Genomic DNA, 23,460 nt, shown 5'->3' with positions numbered 1-23,460 from the left:
GCTTGGGTAGCCAAAATTGTACCACCCATGCACAAGAGTCAGGAGTTTTGGAGGAATCACAAGATTTACAGAAGTACAAAAAACAACAACACAATAACACAAAACAAACAAAACAAACAAAAAAGACACACTTCTGAAAAAATGCTAAGTGGAAAAGACTTGTTCCACCGCAACACCCCCCCCCCCCACAACAATTGCTCAGTGGAGACGGAATGTGCTCATCCAAGGTGTGACCAGAAAGTTTGGTGAATGGTCACAAAAATCAGACAGCGAGAAATATTCGAACATACAATCAGCATTGGAAACCCACGAAATGCTCACAATTGTGTACGGAGTTGAAGCTATAACTCGAAAGACAGTGTATGAGTGGTTTAAGAGTTTCCACAAAGGGTGGAAAACCATCAAAGATGGCAGACCGTCGATGAGCAGAACAGAGGTAAGTGTCGACAGAGTTTGTGAGTTATTGATGCGGGATCAGCATTTGTCCGTCTGAACGATGGTGGAAAAATTGCATATTCCGCGTGAAATCATTACTGAGGTTACCGAGTTGTCCCACCCTCCATATTCTCCCGATCTGGCCCCACTGGATTTCCAAACCTGAGAACTGTAACATTTTACAAATCCAACTGCTATGATGAGGGAACTGAAAGCAGTATGAAAAGAGGACTTCTCCAGAAGTTTCCAAGAGTTCTACGTACGTTGTCAACGGTGCATTCTATCAGAGGAGGCTTATTTTGAAGGCCTGCAATGTTGTATATTTGAATATTTCTTGCTGTCCGATTTCTGTGACCATTCACTGAACTTTCCAGTCTCACCTTGTTGACCAACTGTTGACAGGGGAAATGGAAACCTGAGAGGACAGCATGTAATGGAACAGAGTGACTGGAATCCAGAAGAGCAGCATTCCACATTGCACTGTTTTGTTGTACGTCCCTCTTGTTCAAATAAAACCACTTTCTGGAATGTATCTGAAGCCACACCTTTTAGCAGCCTGGATGCTATTTTTAGAGGGGGGGGGGAATCTAATTTGATTACAGAAAAATAAATCAAATCAAATGCGGAAGCTACCTAGGAAAGGTCGCTGAGAAATTTCAGGCTGGCTTTTGAAGCTCTTGAGGAGCTGGACTTTGTATGGAGGTCCTGAGCTGCCCAGAGGACAAGACTCGCTGGTATGGTCCAAAGGAAAGCAGAGCAATACATTTGGCACCAGCTTGGCTTGTGTTGCCAAAAGAAGGCATACAAGGTTCCATCCAACCATGTTATGGGCTGCACTCTGAATTTGTGTAGGGTTTACCCTTTAGCCTTTTCTTCTCCTGAAGATGTCCTGCTGTCAGAGACTGTGCTGGGGAGGGCTACACTGAGCAGGAATGGTTGGAGCCCCCCCTCCCCCTGCTCCTGCTCCTGCTCCGGATCTTCCCAGGAATCTTCCCAGGAGCAGGAGGACAGTATAGATTTGGAACAGTGGTTTGCAGAGGGTCATAGTTCAGAAGGGAGAAGCTGGGAAATACTGGATGGAGAACAGCTAGCAGAAGAAACACTGGAAGAGAGAGGGTTAACAGATTCACTGTCTCTGGAAAGTGTTCATCCACTCTCCCCAAGGTCAAGAAGAGCTCAGAAAGTCTCAGAACAGAAAGCACACAAAGCACAGAAGGTATAGACTCAGATTACAAGACGTAGAAGTGATGTGGATTCATAGGGACGGAAGGGGGGGGTGAACCTTAAGTGGGAGCACCGCCATTTCTAGGAGATGAGTTCTTTGTTCTCTTGCTGTGATTATTAAAGTTTCTAACTGGTAAGAAGACTTTCCTTTGTTCTGCTTATCTACTGCCACGGGGGGAGGAAACCGATTCCCTACAGCCTGACACCTACAAGGCAGTGGAAGTTTAGGAGCAGAGTTGAACTCCACTCCCAGGTTGATGAGCCCTTCTCATTTCTCTCTGCAGCATGTACAGAAACCACCTTCTTGACCATTGGTCCCGCTATTGGTCCCTTCCACTCAATCCACCAGAGCCTGTCTTCACATGCAGGGGAAGACCCTGACTCACACAGGGTTTGAGACCCATCAGCTACCCTCATCTGGTTTAGCCGGCCAGTCAAAACCATTCCCTTGGTGTGGCCGCTGTCACATGCTGACAGCCTCTAGGAGCCACAGGTGAGAGCTGAGTGCAGGGTGGGGACCAGAAGTGGACAAACTACTCCCAGAAGAAGCATGACTTGTCCCCCCACCAAAGGTTCTATCCCTCCCCTAACCCCCCATGCACCCCTTATTGGCTCTGGGGTCCAGTAATATCTGATGCTTTGTCACTCACAAAATGTTGCCCTCTCTGCAGAGTGAGTACCTACAGGAACTGGTTTGAAATATTTATATATTTCATTTAAAAATATTCATATACCAGCTTTCAGCATAGAAGGTCTCCGGGATGCAAGGATACATCTTAATACAATAAAAACTGGCAGCAGGATAAATTTTAAAAACCACCACTTAAGAAACGGCATGGGGGAAAAAGAATACAGTGGTACCTTGGTTCTCAAATGCCTTGGTACTCAAATGATGAGAACTGGGAAGTAAGGGTTCTGGTTTTCTAATGTTTTTTGGAAGCCGAACGTCCGATTTGGCTGTTGGCTATTGTTTTCGGGACACCTGCACCAATCAGAAGCTGCACCTTGGTTTTTGAACATTTTGGAAGTCAAATGGACTCCCGGAATGGATAAAGTTTGGCGCTTTTGTTTTTGCTGTTTATTTTACATTTTTGTTTTGGGGGCTTTTTCAGTTAATTTGTTTTTGTGACTGAGTGGAACCCAGTGCAGCTACTGATTGATTGATTGTGTGACTGCGGAAATGGATAAAAGCCCCCCATCCAAACAATGACTATCATCTACAATACTTTCTTATTTATTTTATAGTACAGTACATTGATTCTTGCTTTCATTTTATGGATCAATGGTCTTGTTAGATAGTAAAATTCATATGAAATTGCTCTTTTAGGGGTTGTTATTAAAAGTCTAGAATGGATTAAACCGTTTTGCATTACTTTCTATGGAAAAGTGTGCCTTGGTTTTGGAACGCTTTGGTTTTGGAATGGACTTTCAGAACGATTATGTTTGAGAACCAAGGTCCCACTGTATTCATATACCAGCTTTTGGCATAGAAAAGCTCTCTGGGATGTAAGCATACATCTTAATACAATAAAAACTGACAGCAAGAGAAGTTTTTAAAACAATCACTTAAAGAACAGCATGGGGGGAAAAGAATAATCATACTATAAAAAACCCATTAAAAGCTTGGAAACTTAAAGTTTGTTGTATGTTTTAAAAATATAAAAATATAAATGCATAGTTTCCAAGGAACTGTTTTGTCTCACCGAAATTGATGCACAGTTGTAACTCTGGGTATGGATGCACTCATAGCTCTCCCCTGGTCTTTTTTATTTCCTTCCATCTTCTTTTCTTGATTTGGAGGGCAAGGCAGAATAATTGTGATGGATTTGTTGAATGGCCGCGATGAAGGATGTTGCAGATACACCAGAGGGCTAGTAGACACCACTGAATGATACATGTCATTCTTTGTTTTTAACATGGAAATCAGGGATGGCTCAATTGGTTGCACCTGCATAAATATTGTGGTTTTAGGATTTATGATTTTAGCATCACTTGTTGCCAGAAAAATCTACATTTCTGAAATTTGCCTTCATACCAGTGAAATATAAATGCTTCCCCACCCTCTTTTAATTCACCTTGTTACAAATATTCTTTCTAGCAGGATGTTTTTAAATGACATTCTATCTATATTTAATTAGTCAACATGAAGCATGTTTTAATAAATAAAACCTTCACAATGTGTCTGTATTGATGCCATGCAGCTTTTAATGAGTTACACTGTAACAGTATCAATAGGTTGTGGTTCGAGGACCCGACCCCCGCAATGTGAAATGAATACACAAGGACACGTGATATAAGGTTAATGGGCAAGGAAAGGCCACAACTTTATTGCAGTGAAAAGGTATTGGCTTAGGCATTGGATCACTCAAACAAGTGGGGTTTATTCACCAGTAGGTGGAGCCTGTTGATGCTAATCCAACTATAGGCTCTCCCCTGATGTCACCGAGGGTCGTGCCATAGGTTACAGCTGTAATCCTAAACACACTTACTAGGAAATACACCCCATTGGACATAGTGGAACATCCTTCTGAGATTACACAGGACTGCAGCCTGTTTGTGGAACAAATACCTACCAGAATTAGGGAAAGCGTGTTCTCCCTAAAATGAGAGTGCATGTTGCGGTGTGGGCCACCAGGCCAGCCCTGTGTTTCCAGGCAGGTTAATGGCTATTGCCTGGTGCAACGATTGGCTGACTGGGTTGCTGGGGCAAATTGCATTTAGCAAATTGGTGGGTGGGACCATAGTCTTTAAATATTGGGGCACTCTGCCTTTTGCTTTCTCTTTAGCAGAGTGAATCGGATCACCCGCCCACTCGCCCTGTGTTCCGGTTGACCTTGCTATGCCTGTCATGGGGTCGTCTGCCTTGGTGCAGGGGCCTAGTAGGAATTTTGCCATTTGGCTGATTGGCTGGTGCCATTTGGTTTTTGCCTACTACTTAGCAATTCGTCAGAACTTGTAAGGTTGTGGTTAGGCATTGGTTATAAAAAGCTGGTGGTGGAGGGGTCAGGATAGGCTGTGCCTGCCCCTCCAATGGTGCTGGAAGGGAATTCCATTAAAGGAATCTTGGGGCTTGCCACGGTTTTGTCCAATCTCTGAAATGGGACCAGGGCCAGCAAGCCTTGGGGAACTGGTTGGGTGAGCGGTGAGGGACTGACGCTCAGCTCAACTGATCCCCAACATTGTCTTTCCCTACAACTGGCTTCCGACGGAGTTCGGAATGTCAGTTCTGTCCCAGGCGGGGGGACAGATAGTCATAACCAATGTCTAAGCAACCACTCACGGATTTTGTATTTTAATAAAGTTGTGGCCAAAATAGTGCCCAAAAACCTAAAACTAAAATTATGTGTGATGTGTGAATTATTTTGAGGGGTGGCTTGGGGACCTACACACGCAACTAGCTTAAAAGAGCAGTACAACAGAAAGCGCTGATTGGTGTAACAGAGTTAGAATAAGAGAATTGTCCATGTTATTACCATTATTATTGATCATTCTTCACAGTCAAGCAGGCCCAACATCTGTGGGCAGAACCATTTGGATGACCTGAACCATCAGGAGTTCCCATCACCAATCCAACAAGCTGATTTACAGATTCCTGGGCCTAACACTCCTGGCAGGATCCTACATTTTAATCCCCCCACAATTTCTCTGGGGCCCTGGGACAGTGTTGCTCCAGGGCCAGCTAGACTGACTTGTGTGTGTGTTGTTGTTGCACCTGCCTACCCTCACCATGGGAAGATGCCAAAGGATCCTGCCAAACGTGGCACCAGTCCTGTATTATTTATTACATCCCTACCCCACCTTTCCTCTGGAAAGTTCAAGGTGCCCTATATCTTTCTCTTCCTCTACATTTTATCCTCCCAACAACCCTGTGAGGTTGGTTAGGCTGATAGTGAGTGACTGGCCCAAGGTCACCTTGTGAGTTTCGTGGCAGAGTCCATAGCCTCCAACATTTCTCTGATGAAAATAGACGTACCCTCCAATATTTCTCCAATGAAAATAGGGATGTCCTATTCCTTACCCTCCAACATTTCTCTGATGAAAATGGGGACGTCCTACCGTATCCCTAAACATTCCTCCGGTGAAAATAGTGATGCCGTAAAGAAAAGAACATTTCGGGATCAGATCAGAAACTGGGACAGCTTCTGTAAATCCAGGACTGTCCCTGGAAAATAGGGACACTTGGAGAGTCTGGGAGTGGAGATTTGAACCCTCGTCTCCCAGGTCCTAGTCTAGCACTTTAACTGCTACACCATACTGCTGTATGAATATGATGCTTTAGAATAGTGGTTTTCAAACTTTCTTCTCTGGGCCACACTTTCAGAATAAACATTTGCTTGCACCACATTGAATTTCTTATTGATAAGAAATTCCTTGAAAAACACCCAGTATCTCAGTATCACTTAATGCTCTTGCTCTCATTTTGATACTATGCTATACTATACTATACTATACTATACTATACTATACTATACTATACTATACTATACTATACTATACTATACTATACTATACTATACTACACTACACTACACTACACTACACTACACTACACTATACTGTGGTACCTCAGGTTATAGACGCTTCAGGTTACAGACACTTCAGGTTACAGACTCCGCTAAGCCAGAAATATTACCTCAGGTTAAGAACTTTGCTTCAGGGTGAGAACAGAAATCGCGGCAGCAGCGGCACGGCGGCAGCGGGAGGCCCCATTAGCTAAAGTGATGCTTCAGGTTAAGAACAGTTTCAGGTTAAGAACGGACCTCCACAATGAATTAAGTTCTTAACCCGAGGTACCGCTGTACTATATTACAGTCAAACCTTGGTTTCTGAACGCCTTCGTTTTGGAACGTTTCAGCTCCCGATCTCCGAAAATCCAGAAGTAACTGCTCCAGTTTTTGAACAATTTTCAGAGGCCGAACATGCTATGCAGCTTCCATTTTGAGTTTCCCTATTGTATTGAGACTTCCACTTTCAGTTTTCAGTTATCAAACGTTTCGAAAGTCGAATGGTCTTCCAGAATGAATTATGTTTGACAACCGAGGTTTGACTGTACAATGAAATGTTTGTTTGACTGTCCTTGAATCTTCCTGCTACACTTGCATTCCTCTCCTGCCACACCAGTGTGATGCACCACACCCTTTGAGCGCCACTGCTATAATAATAATAATAATAATAATAATCTTTTATTTGTATCCTGCCCTCCCCGGCTGAAACCGGGCTCAGGATGGCTAACATCAAATATATAACATTGGCATAAAACAATAATTAAATTACCTCCTAAAAAAAAAGTCAGGATCAAATTGAAATCTAATAAAAGAGAATAACACCAGCAAAATGGTACTCCTTGTCCCACAGACAACTGCAATCCGAAGTCCTGTTCAGCAGCTCATATTGTTGGCAGTGGGAGGGCACTTTCAGAAGGTCAAAGGAAGGTTGTGCCAATCCCCAGCCCTTGGACCACTTTCAAGTTCTCCATTTTGAGATGCATCATTTCACTAAAAATAACGGCCCAGAAACTTGCCATTTTTACCAAATCCATCCTTTCCTCTGATTTAAGACCACTATGAAGCAACGCATGCGGCTGTTCTCCCATTACACATGACAAAAGCTCGCTGACTGCACAGAACGATGGCCACAGGCCATGACCCAATGCTCTCATGTACATTCAAGGACTTCCCTTTTCTATAAGCGAATGAATGGCCTGACTGCACAGAGGGGAATCCCCCTTCTCTCCATGGAGAACTTCCCTTTATATGTCTGGCAGATGGGACTGAGTTCCTGAGGGCATCTGCCGAATGAAATGAGCAACAACTTCTGCTCTTGTTTTGCTGCCTACTGTAAAGCGAAATGTAGATTAGAACAGGCAACAGAGAACAACCAACTGCCAAAGCACGTGGAATATAAAGAATTCATTTGAGTCAAATTATCTCTTATTGCTTTACTAATTAAATGCACACCAATTGGTTGGAATATCTGCAGAGCAGCTACGCTAGCTGTTGCTCCCTTCCTTATAATAATTATTGACCCTTTGTTCCAGTTCTGTTAAGCATGGCAGCAGGTCTGGCCCATCTATGAGGCAAGGGTAGGCAACTGCCTCAGGCGGCAGAATCCACAGGGGCAGCAGATCTCAGTGTATTTGTTCCTGATATAGTTCTTTCCTCACCCATTCTTCCCCGGTGGGAAGGAGAGGTGCCATTTTGGGGTCTGCCTCAGGTGCCAAAATATCTTGGGCCAGCCCTGCTTGGCAGTCTTTCCTCACTTTATTTAGTTAGAGTTGCTGGGCAGACATGGAAATAGGTATGATAGGAGGGTGTGGGTTGGTGCGACGACTGTTGGTGCAATTGATGGCTCCCCAAAACAGGGAACAACATTGCTATAGCGTGTTCTCCTTCATGGAGAGCACAGGTTGCGGTGGGGGCTAACAAGACACTCCAAAATTGTGGGACGGGCTAATTGTTCATTGGCCATGGTTGCGACTGGGCTTCCCTTGTTGTTGGGAATAAGTTAATGTTGCCATTTTTGTGATTGACAGCTAGAAACGTTAAAACTCCCTGCACGAAGCGTAGAGCTTCCTCTTCTCACTGCGTACATCAGACTGCCCGTCCCCCCCTTCCTATATTTAGGGTTGTTCGCATTGACCTTGCTATGCCTGTCATGGGGTCGTCTGCTCTTGGGGCAGGGACCCAGTAGGAATTTTTGTCCATTTGGCTGATTGGCTGGTGCCATCTGGTTTTTTGCCTACTGCGTAGCAAATCGTCACAACTTCTAAGGTTGCGGTTAGGCATTGGTTTTATGGAATTGGTTGGTGGAGGGGGCATGGATTGGCTGTGCCTGCCCCTCTAATGCTGCTGCTGCAAGGGTATACAGGGGCTCACCATTGCTTTTGTCCGAACCCTGTCAAGGGGCTAGGGCCATGCAACAGCCCCTGGTTGCATTTGGGGAGGGCTGAGGGCAGGTTCCCTGCTCTGTCGCTATCCCCAAAATGTATTCCTCTTTTCTGACTTTCACAGGCTTGCAAAATGTCAGTCTGTCCCCACTGGGGGCAGATAGTCGCAACCAATGCCTAAGCAACCACTCACATTTTTGTATTTTAATAAAGTTGTGGCCAAAATTATGCCAAAAACCTTAAACAAAATTTCTTTGGGATGTGTGAGTTACAGTGGTGCCTCGCAAGACGAATGCCTCGCAAGACGAAAAACCCACTAGACGAAAGGGTTTTCCGTTTTTCGATGCGCTTCGCAAGACGAATTTCCCTATGGGCTTGCTTCACAAGACGAAAACGTCTTGCGAGTCTTGCAATTTTTTTCACTCCCCCCTTTTTCTAAGCCGCTAAACCGCTAATAGCCTTCTAGCCGCTAAGCCGCTAAGCCTTTAATAGCCGCTAAGCCACTAATAGGGTTGCTTCGCAAGACGAAAAAACCGCTAGACGAAGAGACTCGCGGAACGGATTATTTTTGTCTTGTGAGGCACCACTGTATTTGGGGTGACTTGGGGACCTCGACACGCAATTGTCAGAGCTCTTTCCAAGTACGAGTCCTTAGGGAACAATGGACATGAAGAGCTATTTCGCCTGTAAGCTATCCGAACACAGTACATCATGCTGCTTGCCCGTTCCGGCGGTACCTTGTCCAACCAACATTTCTCAGGAGGATAATGCAAGCACACAAACACACTCCCGGAAATGTAGGGCATCATGAAAGAAGATGACTGAATGATAAAGACGATAGACAAACCCAAAATACCTCCCAGGAAAAATGCAGCCACACAGGAGCTGAACAACGAACTGCATAGTTAACATTGCAGGATAAATACGCAATGGTAAATGTCTAGCCGTTCTTTCCCAAGCTTTTACTGCCACCCAGGGATGAAGTGAATGACAGCCTCTATTTCTCAATATCAAGAATCTCTTAACAGGAACAGCAACAACATAGGCTCCCAGCCACTGTACTAAAAGGAAGATGAGCAACATATTGGCAGTTACATTTGTGAATTGCTTGAGATGTTGCCCGGAGTCTAAAGAAATGCACAATTAGTTCTACATTGTTTGAGTTTGTTTCTTGAATGGTAGCCTGGCATGCCACATAGCAATACCCTTTTGAAACCAAGGGCCAAAATCCATCTTTCTTTTATTGTGCTGTTAGCAACCATGACTGGTTGTTGCTTTTTAATTAATACCAGCCATTTGAGGGGGTAGGGATCACAACATACAGGGAGGTTTGTGTATGATGATCATTCCTCCCCAGGAATGATTCTCATACCAAAAAAGAAAATCTATCTTTGGGGTTGGGAAAGCTCCCATTAGTATTAATAGAAGCCCCCCAAGATTCATTATCATGCAAGTTGGGATCAGGATAATGGCTGGAGAGAGGCAGGTTGAATCTTACTTGCACCCATGATGTGGTCTCAATGTTAATTTCACCTGCAAAGCCATGCCTGGTTTTACATTTTTAAAGCACGCACACATGCACAAGGCAATAAAAATAAAGTTTAGTTTGGTCCTGAAAGGCCTTTCAAAAGCAGTTTGTTATATGGCACAGAGGCCACTTGTTTAAAGACCTACATTGGCTCCCAATACGTTTCCGAGCACAATTCAAAGTGTTGGTGCTGACCTTGAAAGCCCTAAACGGCTTCAGCCCAGTGTACCTGAAGGAGCGTCTCCACCCCCATCATTCAGCCTGGACACTGAGGTCCAACACCGAGGGCCTTCTGGCAGTTCCCTCGCTGTGAGAAGTGAGGTTACAGGGAACCAGGCAGAGGGCCTTCTTGGTAGTGGCACCTGCCCTGTGGAACACCCTCCCATCAGATGTCAAGTAAATAAACAGCTGACTTTTAGAATACAATGCTACCTCTGGTTAAGAACTTAATTTGTTCTGGAAGTCCGTTCTTAACCTGAAACTGTTCTTAACCTGTACATCTGAAGGCAGCCCTGTTTAGGGAAGCTTTTAATGTTTGCTGTTTTATCATGTTTTTAATATTCTGTTGGGAGCCTCCCAAAGTGGCTGGGCAAACCCAGCCAGATGGGCGGGGTTTAAATATTATTATAAATAATATATATTTATATTTTTATTATTAAAGAAGGAAAAGAACAAAACTTTGCAGACTCTTTCCTTCACTAATTGCTAACCTTACGTGCCTAAAGTCATATGGAGCAGAAACCTTGCCATACTTTCTTCCTACACCTGTGTTGTAAGGGGAATCTGCAAACTCAATTTCCTGAAAATGATTTTTTTAAAAAAAGTTATATGGAAGTTATATGGCAGGTCCCATCTACTGGACCTCTCAGTCATGGCCCATGCACCATGCTCCATTCCCCAGCTGAGCTTCACCAACATGGCCATGCAGAAACAAATCTTTTCTTGGGTATCAGTTTACTGTAGGTCTTCACTATGTTCTGAAAAGCCACAGCTCTGTGAGCCCTGAGTGTGGGGCACCATTTCTCTACTCTGGGGGTTGGAAATAGGGGGTTTGACCCTCCCAGCTGGCTCTCACAAGAACCCATAGGAGGATGAGGGGTGTCATGAGGGCTTTAGGTGGATAGGGCATCCAGGAACCATTCCACCGTTGGAACCATTTTGCCCATGAGCTACTCCTACCGATTTTGGGCTTCTCCTATAGCCCAGCTTCTCCTATAGCCATTCCCTGATCTCTGCTAATAAAGCAAGGTGTTTCTTAGAGACAAAGACTCACTGTGCTTCTTATAACTGCAGCACGTCCTGCTGTTGCTAGACCCTGGAGGACATTAAACGTGAACCTATATAAAGTTTGGTATGCTTATGTCTGGGAATTAATATTGATGGAAAAATTAACAGAAAGGGTACATGAAAGAAAACAACATGAGAAACTACATAACTTTAACATCACGTAGTCCTCCTTTATTACATGTGCATCAAAGAAAGAGCATGCATTTAAACCACCTAAGACACATGGGAGCATGTGGAATGATATTTCTTAAACCAGCAACTGTAGAAACAATTTTTTATTTGATTATATTACTAATGTAATTACCTGGACGTAGTTGAAGCTGTTTTTTTTTGGGGGGGGGTTAGGGGAAAACTGTATCTGATTGCTTGTATTTGATTATATGTTGTTCTTATATTCAACTAATAAAATATTCAAAAAAATAAAAATAAAATAAATTAAGGTGTTTATACCCTTTTGCCCCCAGCGAATTGTGTTTTTTTAAAAGCATACCTTTAGGTGCATTGTTACTCGAGAAGTAAAAGTTGATGGAGGCCAGCAAAATGAAATTCTGGGGTCCATACTTAGCTTCCGTGAAAGTCCTTTCTTTGGAATGGTGACAGTTTCCGTCTTTAAGCAGGAAACCACCGAAAAAAGGCCAAGCTGGCTGGTTTTCACCTCCGCAAAAGTCCCCTGCGTGATAGAAATTAGTGAAAAATGCTGAAGTGGATAACGATAAACGAATTCTAACCTGGGAAGCCAGCATGAATCAGAGATATAAAAGGAAAGTAACTTGAGAGTTAACAACCACAGAGAAAGATTGCTTTCTCCGTTCTGTTTCCGGGCAACTTTATCTGACAGCCACAGAAATGTAGCTGCTTTGCAGTTTTAGCTACCGCAAAGATATGAGTATCACTTCCTGTGGTCTCTTCCCTCACTGCTTTGGTAATATATCAAATAAGGAGCAATTCTGATGGGGACTGCCCAGACTCGGCAGCAGCACCTGGCATCCTGGGGCAATTGTTTGAGACCCAGTAGGGTCACGAGTGCAGATCCTTGCCCTGCTAGTGGGGTCTGTAAACCTCCATTCTAATTTCCCCAGTGCTTTGAAGTGACACTAATGGCAGCCCTTGGTTGGTCAATGTTTACATTATTTAAAGATATCTCTTATTCTAGATCAGGGACGCGGGTGGCGCTGTGGGTTAAACCACAGAGCCTAGGACTTGCCGATCAGAAGGTCGGTGGTTCGAATCCCTGTGACGGGGTGAGCTCCCGTTGCTCAGTCCCTGCTCCTGCCAACCTAGCAGTTCGAAAGCACATCAAAGTGCAAGTAGATAAATAGGTACCGCTCCAGCGGGAAGGTAAACGGCATTTCTGTGCACTGCTCTGGTTCGCCAGAAGCGGATTAGTCATGCTGGCCACATGACCCGGAAGCTGTACACCGGCTCCCTCGGCCAATAAAGCGAGATGAGCACCGCAACCCCAGAGTCAGCCACGACTGGACCTAATGGGCAGGGGTCCCTTTACCCTTTACCTTATTCTAGATCAGCCTTTCTAAAACTTGAGTCCCCTGGTGTTGTTGGACTACAAGCCCCATCATCCCTAGCACCGGTGATCAGGGATGATGGGAGTTGTAGTCCAGCAATATCTGGGGACCAGGCCAGCCGACTTGCCCCGGGACCGTGGGTGCCCGGGGCCATGCACAGCATGCCTACAGTGTGTGCTGATGTTACATGCGCATGCACATTTTTGAGAGGGTACATGACCAGGTACCACCCCCCCGGCTCCCTCATTGGAGCCTGGCTCTGAGTGGCAGCTCTGCCAGGCCTGACCCGGGGGCAGAGTGGAGAAGAACCAAGGTTCCATATGAACCTACCGGGTCCCATAGATCATCTTCTGAGGCCCTTCTTCACGTGCCTCCTCCTCGAGAGGTCTAGAGGGTGGCGACACAAGAAGGGGCCTTCTCTGCAGTGGCTCCCCATCTGTGGAATGCTCTCCCCAGTAGAGTATAATGTATAGTGAAGGTGCCAGACAAAAACATTCCTTTTTAACCAGGCCTTTGGTTGATTTGATTTGCATCCTATGCCCTTTTAAAATGTGGTGGGTTTTTCTTGGGGGGGGGGGGATTCGGTGGTTTTTATTTTGATTATATATTTTGTGGTTTTATAGGTTTTGTGGTATTGAGGCATCTGATCAAGGCCTGTATTTTAAAATCAGCTTAAAGATATATTTGCAAATGTTTGTATGTTTCATGCCAGGCAGAAACCAGCTGGCTAAGTACTGGCTAAGAGCAGTTGTTTCGCTTCCTGCTCTCCTGAACAAGGGCCCCCCTGATTTATAGCAGTAGCAGGAGACAAGTTTCTCAAAGTTGTAAAAGGGAATTACAGGCTGGGAGCAAATGTTACACTGACCCAACATATTACAGAATACAATCAAGCTGCAAAAACACTAATTAAGAGTTGGTAAATAGTAAGATTTATTGTTTAACAGAAAATAATACCATGTGCCTCCCATCAGACTCTAGCCATATTTTCCTAAGGTTTAAGGTATACTGAGAGAGCTAAATGGCAATAAATTTTGGGAAGAGCTAATGGGAAAAGCAGCTGGCTGGGAAAGGAGGGTGTAAACTGAAGAGGCTTCTTTTGAAGCTTTTTTACTGAGTTCCTTTTTACTTTGCAAAGGCCTTTTCTTCTAAAATGCTATCTATGTTATGTATGAGATTTGTTGGCTTAATATAATTAGGCAAAGGATTTAGAAAGTAAGAAATGTTAAATTCTTATGTTAGATTCTTATTTCATTGATGGTGTGTGAGAATGTGAACCCAATATCTCTGTTTAGATAGAATTTAATACCACGAGCCATTTGTTTTAGCCATTTGTTTTGGAATGCAGGGGCAACAGGGGCAAAAGGTGATCTGGTAATTAAGGTGCCTTGTCGAGGCAAATGTAAGATATATGGCTACTTGTCTGCCATTTATGGATAGAAGGAAATATAGCTCTTTGTCTCCCATAAAAGGTAATAGGAAATGGGTGTATCTTTTATGATTGGTTCTAGCAAACAGCCAATAGGAATTTCAACCAGGCTGATTGGACAGAGGCAGCCAAAGGAGGAGCAAGGGGGCTGGGCTGAGGAAATATAAGTGCTGGCCATCAGGGCTGGAGGGGGCAGAGCTTTGGTAACCATATACCACTGTGCCTATCATTTATTTCTCTGACAAATAAATTATTATTTTAATTTCTCTATTGCTGCGTTGAATATTTCATTCCAGCTAAGCGTTAACCACAAGCAGGGTGCTTGTGCTGGTCCCGGGGGTAAGGTACCGTGGGCGTAAGCAGAGTCCACACGAAGAGGGGCGAGGTCCGAGGCGGAGAGCCGGGCGGGGAACAGGAACGCTGGACCAGGAGGCCGAGCAGGGAACAGGAGCACCGGATGGTCAGGAACAGGAGGCCAAGCAGGGAACAGGAGCACCGGATGGTCAGGAACAGGAGGCCGAGCAGGGATCAGGAACACAGGAAGGTCCGAAGCCAACAACGACGTTGCTCCCGCAACCTGGTGCCGGGCTGACTGGGCTTTTATCCTCTTCTAAGGCCAGGGGCGGTCCCGGCCCCCAGGAGCCCCGCCTCCTCTGACCTTAAGGCGAGCACTCCTCCTGGGAGCCACCAGTTCCCTTCGCCTCTCTGCCCTAAGCCTCTGCAGATCAGGAGAGGCCGAAGGGTTACTGGGCCCTGGAGGAGGCTCACCTGTAGCCACTGAGTCCTCAAGCCCCTCTGGGGCCAGAAGGGTTTCACCTGGGGCCAGCTCCTGGTGCTCTGCCACAGGTGCCGGCTCTTCAGCATCTAGGCCTTGCCCCAGTTCAGCCGGCCCTGGAGGCGGGGACTCCTGTGCAGGCCGGGATTCCTCTGGTTCGTCCTCTGAATCGGAATCCCAGGCCATCACAGTGCTACAGTATGGGGCGGTATATAAATTCAATTAATAATAATAATAATAATTAATAATAATAGACGGCAGCTGTGTTGCCACTGCACTGCCTCTTTCCTGTACAGGGCTGCACACACCAAGCCACAGCTCTGCTCCTAGGTCAGGTCTGACCTGGGAGGAGGAAAGTCATGGCAGCCTTGCCACCCCCCTCCTTAGCTAGGCAATGCTGGCAAGGATACTGCTGAAGCAACATTCTCCCACCCAGCTAGAGGCAGTGGGCTCCCTCTGAACCCACCCTCCTTGTTAGGTGCAGCCCCGGAACAAAAAATTGTGGGTGTCCAGCCCAGCCCCATCCTATTGAATGTACTTAATGTATTTTAGAGGAGTGATCCCACAGAACATATACAAAACAACAACAAATGGGGAATCTGTATTTGCATATCTGCTCTTACTGCTCATGAATGGAAGGCTTTTTGGAAAGATTAGTGATGGGGGACAGTGGAAGATAGGGGCGCATTCTCACTGTATTCATTAGATAGGAGCTATCTTAAGGTAAAAAGGCAAAGGACTCCTGGACGGTTAAGTCCAGTCAAAGGTGATTATGGGGTTGAGGTGCTCCTCTTGCTTTCAGGCTAAGGGAGCCAGCGTTTGTCCACAGACAGCTTTCCAGGTCATGTGGCCAGCATGACTAAACTGCTTCTGGCACAACAGAACACCGTGAGGGAAACCAGAGCGCACGGAAACACCGTTTACCTTCCCACCACAGTGGTACCTATTTATCTGTTTTCACTGGTGTGCTTTCGAACTGCAAGGTTGGCAGGAGCTGGGACAGAGCAATGGGAGCTCACCCCGTAGTGGGGATTCAAACCACCGACCTTCTGATCGGCAAGCCCACGAGGCTCAGTGGTTTAGACCACAGCGCCACCCGCATCCCCTGGTACCTTAAATAGCACTTTTGTGGCCTTTCCCCACTCTGCTGCTGTAATTTGTAGCATGACTAACTGCTTGTTTCTTTTGGAGGATTTCAGTGACAGCCCTGATACTCTGCACATGCTTATCTAGAAGACCTTTGTGATAAAATAAGCTACATGTGGCCAGAGGGGGTGGAGGACCTCCACAAATTCCCTGTTTCAGGTGAGCTCCATCATATGTGGTTCAGGGTGTGTGATAGCCCTGCTTTCTTCCCATGAATTAGAAACGGGAAGTGATTTCATCTAAAGCCTTCTGGTGTCCCCTGTGATTCTAGACAAACAGAAACAATAGAGCATGTGCTTCTCCAGTACCTATATTGTAGAGAAATCCATATTAACTTCATCTCCCCACTACTCCATAAGTACCTAGGGCGCACAGGACAATTCTATACCTCCCTGCTGCTTTCAGATACCAACCCTGCTACAACATACAGTGTTGCTAGGTTCTGCATAGCAGCATTCAAAATCCGTCGGTTGATGTCCTGCGCTACAAACTAGATTTAATGACCACCCATACCAGGGTGCTTTGTAAATTGATAGTCATAGCCTTTTATATACGAACTTTTTATGCTCTTCCACATCCGTTTAATGCTCCTAACCCTTCTTTTAGATTATTTTAGCTCTTTTAGATTCTTATAGTCTTTTATTATTTTATTTTAGCTCTTTTAGATTCTTATAGTCTATTATTACCTTCTGTTTTAATAATTTTAACTTTCCAAAATGTTTTACAGATTGTAAATGATTGTACCCCACCCTGGTCAGTGACCACAATAAAGATTTGATTGATTGATTGATTGATTGATTGATTGAGCACCAAACCTTGACAATAATTCACTAACCTTCTGGTTTCCTTGTTGCCCTTCCAAGGAAACAGGAGTCAAATAACTTGACCGAAAGCTGGCATCAGTCACCTTCACCATAATATCTTTGTACATTCCTCTGTAACGTGAATTAAATGGGATCGCGATGGTGATGGAATAAATGGTTGGTGGGCCAACAGAAGAGCAGCACTCAGCATGGATGACATTGCTGACCAGTTCTTCAGAACCATCCACCACCAGTGAACTCAAATCATTGACAACTCGGATGACTAGATTTTCCAGCACATTGAGAGGGGCTCTAATGCAACAGGCTATTTCAGGTTCACTCAGATCATTCGCTTTCACAAGAAACCTGCAGACAAAATACAACAGTGCCCATATTATCTGTAAAGAAGACCAATAGCTAGAATTGATTTGCAGCTGCTGAACTCCCGAAACGGTTCAGGAACCAAGGCGTGGCTTCCGATTGGCTGCAGGAGCTTCCTGCAGCCAGTTGGAAGCCGCAGAAGCCGCGCCAAACGTTCAGCTTCCAAAGAAAGTTCAAAAACCGGAACAATCACTTCCAGTTTTCGATCGTTCGGGAGCTAGAATGTTCGGCTCCCAAGGCCGAAATATTTTTAATATTTTATGTTTTATTGTGTTTTTAATATTCTGTTGGGAGCCGCACAGAGTGGCTGGGGAAACCAAGCCAGATGAGTGGAGTATAAATATATTATTATTATTATTATTATTATTATTATTATTATTATTATTATTATTAGCTGCTTTTCCTGCAACAGACTAACAATGACCCCCCCCTCTGGAATCTGTCCTGAAGGCTACTGTTGTGTCTCCCCCAAAAGACAACCTGCTCTTACTCTTTAGTCATCCAGCCACTTTCATTGTCCTTTCCTTCCAGTTCACCGGAAGACTGATGCATGGAACTGTTTTTATGCAAGTCTCCTAACCTTGTACAATTTTCTTGGTAGCTTTGGGCAATTTCATTACTTGTCTCCTTTTGATTGACATCTTTGTCACTCCTGCCTGGCTCGGCTATCAGCCTGTAATTCCCATTTCCCATCTGCTTCAGGGCTTCCTTTATCTCTGTCTGTTTTTCCTGATTAGGACACGTCTGCAGATGCGTTACGCTGCTGTTTTCCAGCTTTCTGGACACAGTTATGTTTCCCCCATTGTTTCCTGAACTGTCTTCCAAATCTCTGTTTTCTGAAATTTTCTGAGTGGGAGATAGCACTGATTGAGAACCGATTCCATTGTCCTGATTTGGCACTGCAATGGATTTTTGTTGCTGATCTTCATTTTTCACAAGTACTGAAAATTCCTGTTCTTTGCCAGCTATAATTTCGTTTGAGGATGAACCTGCTTCAGTTTCCATCGTTTTGTCTTCTGTCATCTGGGTTTCATTCCCCCCTCTGTGTACGGATGAAGGTTCATGAAATGGTTGACTGACACCTGCCAATAACTGCGTGCCATTTGCTTTCTCTTTATCAGCATCACACACAGATTTCCAAGGGATACACGGAACAAACGGCACATCATCCGATTTTCTGCAGCTCATTTCAAGCAGATGGTTTTGTAAGTCTCCAAAGTATTTGGCAACATGTAAGATGAGCTTGTTTAATTTCTGAAGCCAGTCTGCAAGGCTGCTCCCCTCTGAAGAAGGAAACAGAAATATATGTGACAGGTAATACATTGTTTGTGATCTGTTCGGGTAAAAAGGTTAAGCATGTCCTTCCATTTTTATACGCTGTTATCATTGCCCAACTTGGTTCCCTTATCTGTTTTCTACAGCCCTTTGGCTTTTTTTTTAGGAGGCTGCAGAAAAGGTGGATTTATTCAAGCACTCCCACCTTTACCTGTAATTAACAGAAGATTGCTCAGCAAGATTGCTTCAGTCCCCTAACTTTATCTTAATCTGCAAAGCCATCCCCCATTCTGTTTCTTGGGCAGGCTAGAAGAGTACAGGAGATTGAATGTTGACAACTTGCAAATACTGTGGCACCTTGGTTCTCAAATTTAATCCATTCTGGAAGTCCGTTCCAAAACCAAAGCATTCCAAAACCAAGGCACACTTTCCCATAGAAAATAATGCAAAATGGATTAATCCATTCCAGACTTTTGAAAACAACCCCTAAAACAGCAATTTAAGATGAATTTTATCATCTAATGAGACCATTGATCCATAAAATGAAAGCAATAAACAATGCACTGCAGTCACACAACCAGTCAATCAGTAACTGAACTGGGTTCCACACAGTCTCACACACAACCCCCCCCCCCCAAAAAAAAAACCAACACAAAATAAATGGCAAAAACAGACGGACAGACCTCAGCGTAACACTCAAAATGGAAGTGTGGCACTCAAAATGGAAGTGCGGCACTCAAATTGGAAGCGTAACACTCAAAGCGGAGCACGTTCGGCTTCCAAAAAAAGTTCGCCAACTGGAACACTTACTTCCAGGTTTGCAGCGTTTGGGTTCCAAGTTGTTTGAGTGCCAAGGCGTTTGAGAACCCAGGTACCACTGTAATTGGAAGTAATGACAGCCTTTCCCAAGGACGAGACCCACATGTTTTGGAAATCTAAGTTTTACAGAATGTATGTCCAAGTGAGGCCTTTTCAATCAGACCTTTCCCTGTCGCTTCCGTCTGCCAACATAGCAGTACTTTCAATATGCTGCTCTTTATAGAGTTAAGCAAGTAAAGTACTTTTTATTCTTCAGAATCATGCAGACTCCTTTGAGGCTGCCGCTTTCTTTCCTCTCCGACCTTGATTGCCCGGTTTTGTAACACAATGGCAGACTCTGTTCTCATCTCTCATCTCCTCTTTTCTTGTGGAGTATTTTATACAAAAGAGAGGCAGGGAGGGAGGGAGGGGAAGAAAGGAGGACAGGGGCTTTTGTCCAGGAGTACCTTCTTGGAGAAGGAGAGTACTTTCTTGGAGAAGAATCTAAAAAGGAACTGATGCAGATCAAACATCTCCATTAAGGTGAATCTAAGTCACCATTTTCTCAAAAGAAAGCTCCTTTTGTTGCTTTCTTTAGGCTCATGACTCAGAAGCCGAGGCATAAATGAACTTCTGAGTTAGGTAAAACATTTTTGTCTATTAAATTATGGATATCAGGTTGTAAGCAATATATATATATATGCAGGTTTTGGTGTCCTCGGGTGTCTTCCCGTGTAAAAGTTGGGGTGTCTAGGCGACGTTTCGACGAGGTCTCACTCGTCATCTTCAGGCTGGTGCTTTCTGCATTCCTGTACCCGTGAAAATCTACGAAAGCATATATATATATATATATATATATGCATATGCATACTTGATGGTCCCTTGCTATCCCAACTGGAACATGATCTCACCTGTCTGAATGGAGATGGGAAAAAACACTGCACATAGATGATAAAGGGAAGAAGACAAAGCATTGTCAGTTTGGATTTAGCTCTGGGTGGAGGAGGGAGGCAAAATAGCGAAGGTCCCTGACTTCTTAAAGCATCTTTCAAGATACTGGCAAGCTGAATTGATTTCATTCAAGAGCTTAGCTTGTGTGCCTGCATACTGCTTCTGTCTTGCTCAACCTGTGCATTTGCAAGCAGCCAATTTATTACAAGTTGCCTATCCCACCCCCCTGTGCTCTCAGAAGGAATCTGACCTTGCAATGTCCACACCTACAACTTCCTGTAATTTGCGGAAGTGGGGGAAATGAAACAATAGTTTTTCATTTATATTTTACAAATTGTTGCTTTGTCGTTTTCTTTTTGCCCAACTTCCAGAGGGGCAATGCTGTTTGTCTGGTTGTAGCAAAAGCAACACATTTTTTACAGCCCGGTCTTCTGTGCATTACAGTCGAGTTTACTTAACCTTTACTTCAAAAGCCTATTGCAATTTGAATGTAAGGCTAAATATTATTTGACGTGCAAAATTCTGGAACTGATTTCACATGATTAATCAACTCAATCGAGACAATTTGGATCCCTTCCAGTCAGGATTAAGCCACATCATTGGATTGAAACTGCCTTGGTTGTCCTGGTTGATGATCTCCGGTGGGCTAGGGACAAAGGTTCCTTGTTCTGTTTCCTTGTTCTGCTGGATCTCTCAGTGGCTTTTGATACCATTGACCATAGTATCTTTCTGAACTGTCTAGAGGGGTTGGGAGCTGGAAGCACTGTTATGCAGTGGTTCAGTTCCTTCCTCCTGGGCTGCGTCCAGAAAGTGGTGTTCTGGAGTGAGTGTTTGGACCTCTGGGCCTTCACTTGTAGGGTGCCTCAGGGCTCCATCTTCTCCCCCTGCTTTTTAACATCTATATGATGCCTCCGGGAGAGATCATCAGGGGATCTGGGCTGGGTGTTCATCGGTATGTGGATGATACCCAGCTCTATCTCTCTTTCAAATTGAACCAGTGAAGGCAGTTAATGTCCTGTGTGAATGCCAGGAGCCGGTTGGAGGATGGATGGCAGCTAACGGATTGAGGTTGAGTCCTGACAAGACAGAAGTGCTGTCTCTGGGGGATAGGGGGCAAGCAGGTGTAAGGAACTCCCTGATCCTGAATGGGGTAACTGTACCCCCGAAGGACCAGGTGTACAGCCTGGGGGTCATTTTGGACTCACAGCTGTCCATGGAGGCACAGGTCAATTCTGTGTCCAGGGCAGCTGTCTACCAGCTCCATCTGGTATACAGGCTGAGACCTAACAGCCTGAGCGCTGTCTCACCAGAGTAGTGCATGTTCTAGTTATCTCTTGCTTGGGCTACTGCAATGCACTCTACACAGGGCTTTGAAGGTGACTCAGAAACTGCAACTAATTCAGAATGTGGCTGCCAAACTAGTGACTGGGAGCTGCCACTGGGACCCCATAACACTGGTCCAAAATGATCTACACTGGCTCTCGGTATGTTTCAGACAAAATTTCAAAGTGTTGGTGCTGACCTTTAAAGCCCTAGATGGCCTTGGCCCAGTATACCCGAAGGAGCATTTCCACCCCCATAGTTCAGCCTGGACACTGAGGTCCTGATCCAAGAGCCTTCTGGAGGTTCCTTCTGTGAGACAGGAAAAGGAACTCCAAAGGGTTGGGACGAGCATACTAACATTTTGCTCAAGTATTTAATATGTGTCAGATTAAAGGTCTCTAGATACTTCTTGGTAAATGTAAAGGACCCCTGGACTGTTGAGTCCAGTCAAAGGTGACTATGGGGTTGCAGTGCTCATCTCATTTTTGAGCCAAGGGAGCTGGCATTTGTGCACAAACAGTTTTCCGGGTCTTGTGGCTAGCATAACTAAATCACTTCTGGCACAACAGAACATTGTGAGGGAAACCAGAGTGCACGGAAACACCATTTTCTTTCCCACTGCAGTAGTACCTATTTATCTACTTGCACTGGTGTGCTTTTGAACTGTTAGGTTGGCAGGAGCTGGGACCAAGCAATGGGAGCTCACTCCATTGTGGGTATTGAAGTTACAACCTTCTGATCGGCAAGCTCAAGAGGCTCATTGGTTTAGACCACAGTGCCACCCGCATCCCCTGTTACTTCTTGGCAACACACTAGTACCCAAAATAGAGAAGGAGGCACAGATTCCTTATGTGAATTTTGTTTTTGTGTTTAGACTTACATGCAAGGGACATTTTTTTTAAAAAAAAATCTTTTTATTATTGTTTATATATGTTTAAGTAATTATAAGCCACCCACAGGGGGTGCCTTTATGAGCTGCAGGAATGAATATTTGTCATAGCATAGAGACAATCGTGTTCACCTCCTAATCTCTTTAGATTGAGGGGTTCTTAAAGTAACAAGAGCAGAGTGTGTTTCTAAAGTTCGCAATCTCGCTTGACATGTTTTCAATTTTTGAATATAATGTTATTAAAATTATTTGGTAAATTAAACAACTTTAAGACTGCTTATTTTTAGTGGTTTTTTGCCATTTCATATTTATTTATGATGCTCTCTGTGAATTCCTTAAACTCTACTCACCTTACGGGCCTGACTGAAGCCTTAAATAAATTGTATCTGTTTGCTGCTTTCTCTAGAACTTTCGTAATAGAAAACCAATTTCTAAAAATACATACAACTATGTATGCTGAGTCTTGCATTTGAGCAATTGGCTGCTACATAGTCCTTGATTTACATATTTAGCTTTACTTGCCTTTAATTGAAGCTTGTTCCCAGCCTTTGGCATGAACAACATCCAGCAGCTGATAGGTATTTTGAAGAATCTTAGAAGCGTCTTCCAGTTGCCGGCTGAAGGCTTTCATGAGCTCTAGAAGGAGAGGAGTCAGTTTTTGAAGGAATTCTGCTATCTTCTCATTGTCCTTACTGTCACCTTTAAGAAGCTCTCCTAAACTGAAGTTTTGGTGCCCAATCTCTTCCAGTATTTGACCTAGATTATCAGTAACAGCTTCCATGGTAAACTAAAAGCAAAAGATTTCCCAGT

At 44.4% G+C, this 23,460-nt stretch overlaps 1 protein-coding gene across 2 annotated transcripts in view; it reads right to left on the bottom strand.

Annotated features, from left to right (window-relative positions):
- DTHD1 (death domain containing 1) overlaps positions 1-18,693 on the bottom strand; it is a 28,051-nt gene extending 9,358 nt beyond the window's left edge. For both annotated transcript variants that reach the window (XM_083754897.1, XM_083754898.1), the window contains exons 1-4: positions 17,905-18,693; positions 17,066-17,399; positions 11,851-12,030; positions 3,363-3,607 (exon numbers count right to left, since the gene is read on the bottom strand). In XM_083754897.1, coding sequence (XP_083611023.1) covers positions 3,363-3,607; positions 11,851-12,030; positions 17,066-17,399; positions 17,905-18,602 — 1,457 coding nt within the window. In that variant the 5' untranslated portion in view covers positions 18,603-18,693. The remainder of the gene's footprint in view (positions 1-3,362; positions 3,608-11,850; positions 12,031-17,065; positions 17,400-17,904) is intronic.
- Positions 18,694-23,460: the final 4,767 nt, after the last annotated feature.

The sequence above is a fragment of the Podarcis gaigeae genome (assembly GCF_964106915.1).
Source record: "Podarcis gaigeae genome assembly, chromosome: 9".
Taxonomy (NCBI): Eukaryota; Metazoa; Chordata; class Lepidosauria; order Squamata; family Lacertidae; genus Podarcis; species Podarcis gaigeae.
The sequence above is the reverse complement of the archived record's forward strand: the minus strand, read 5'-3'. Positions and strand labels throughout refer to the sequence as shown.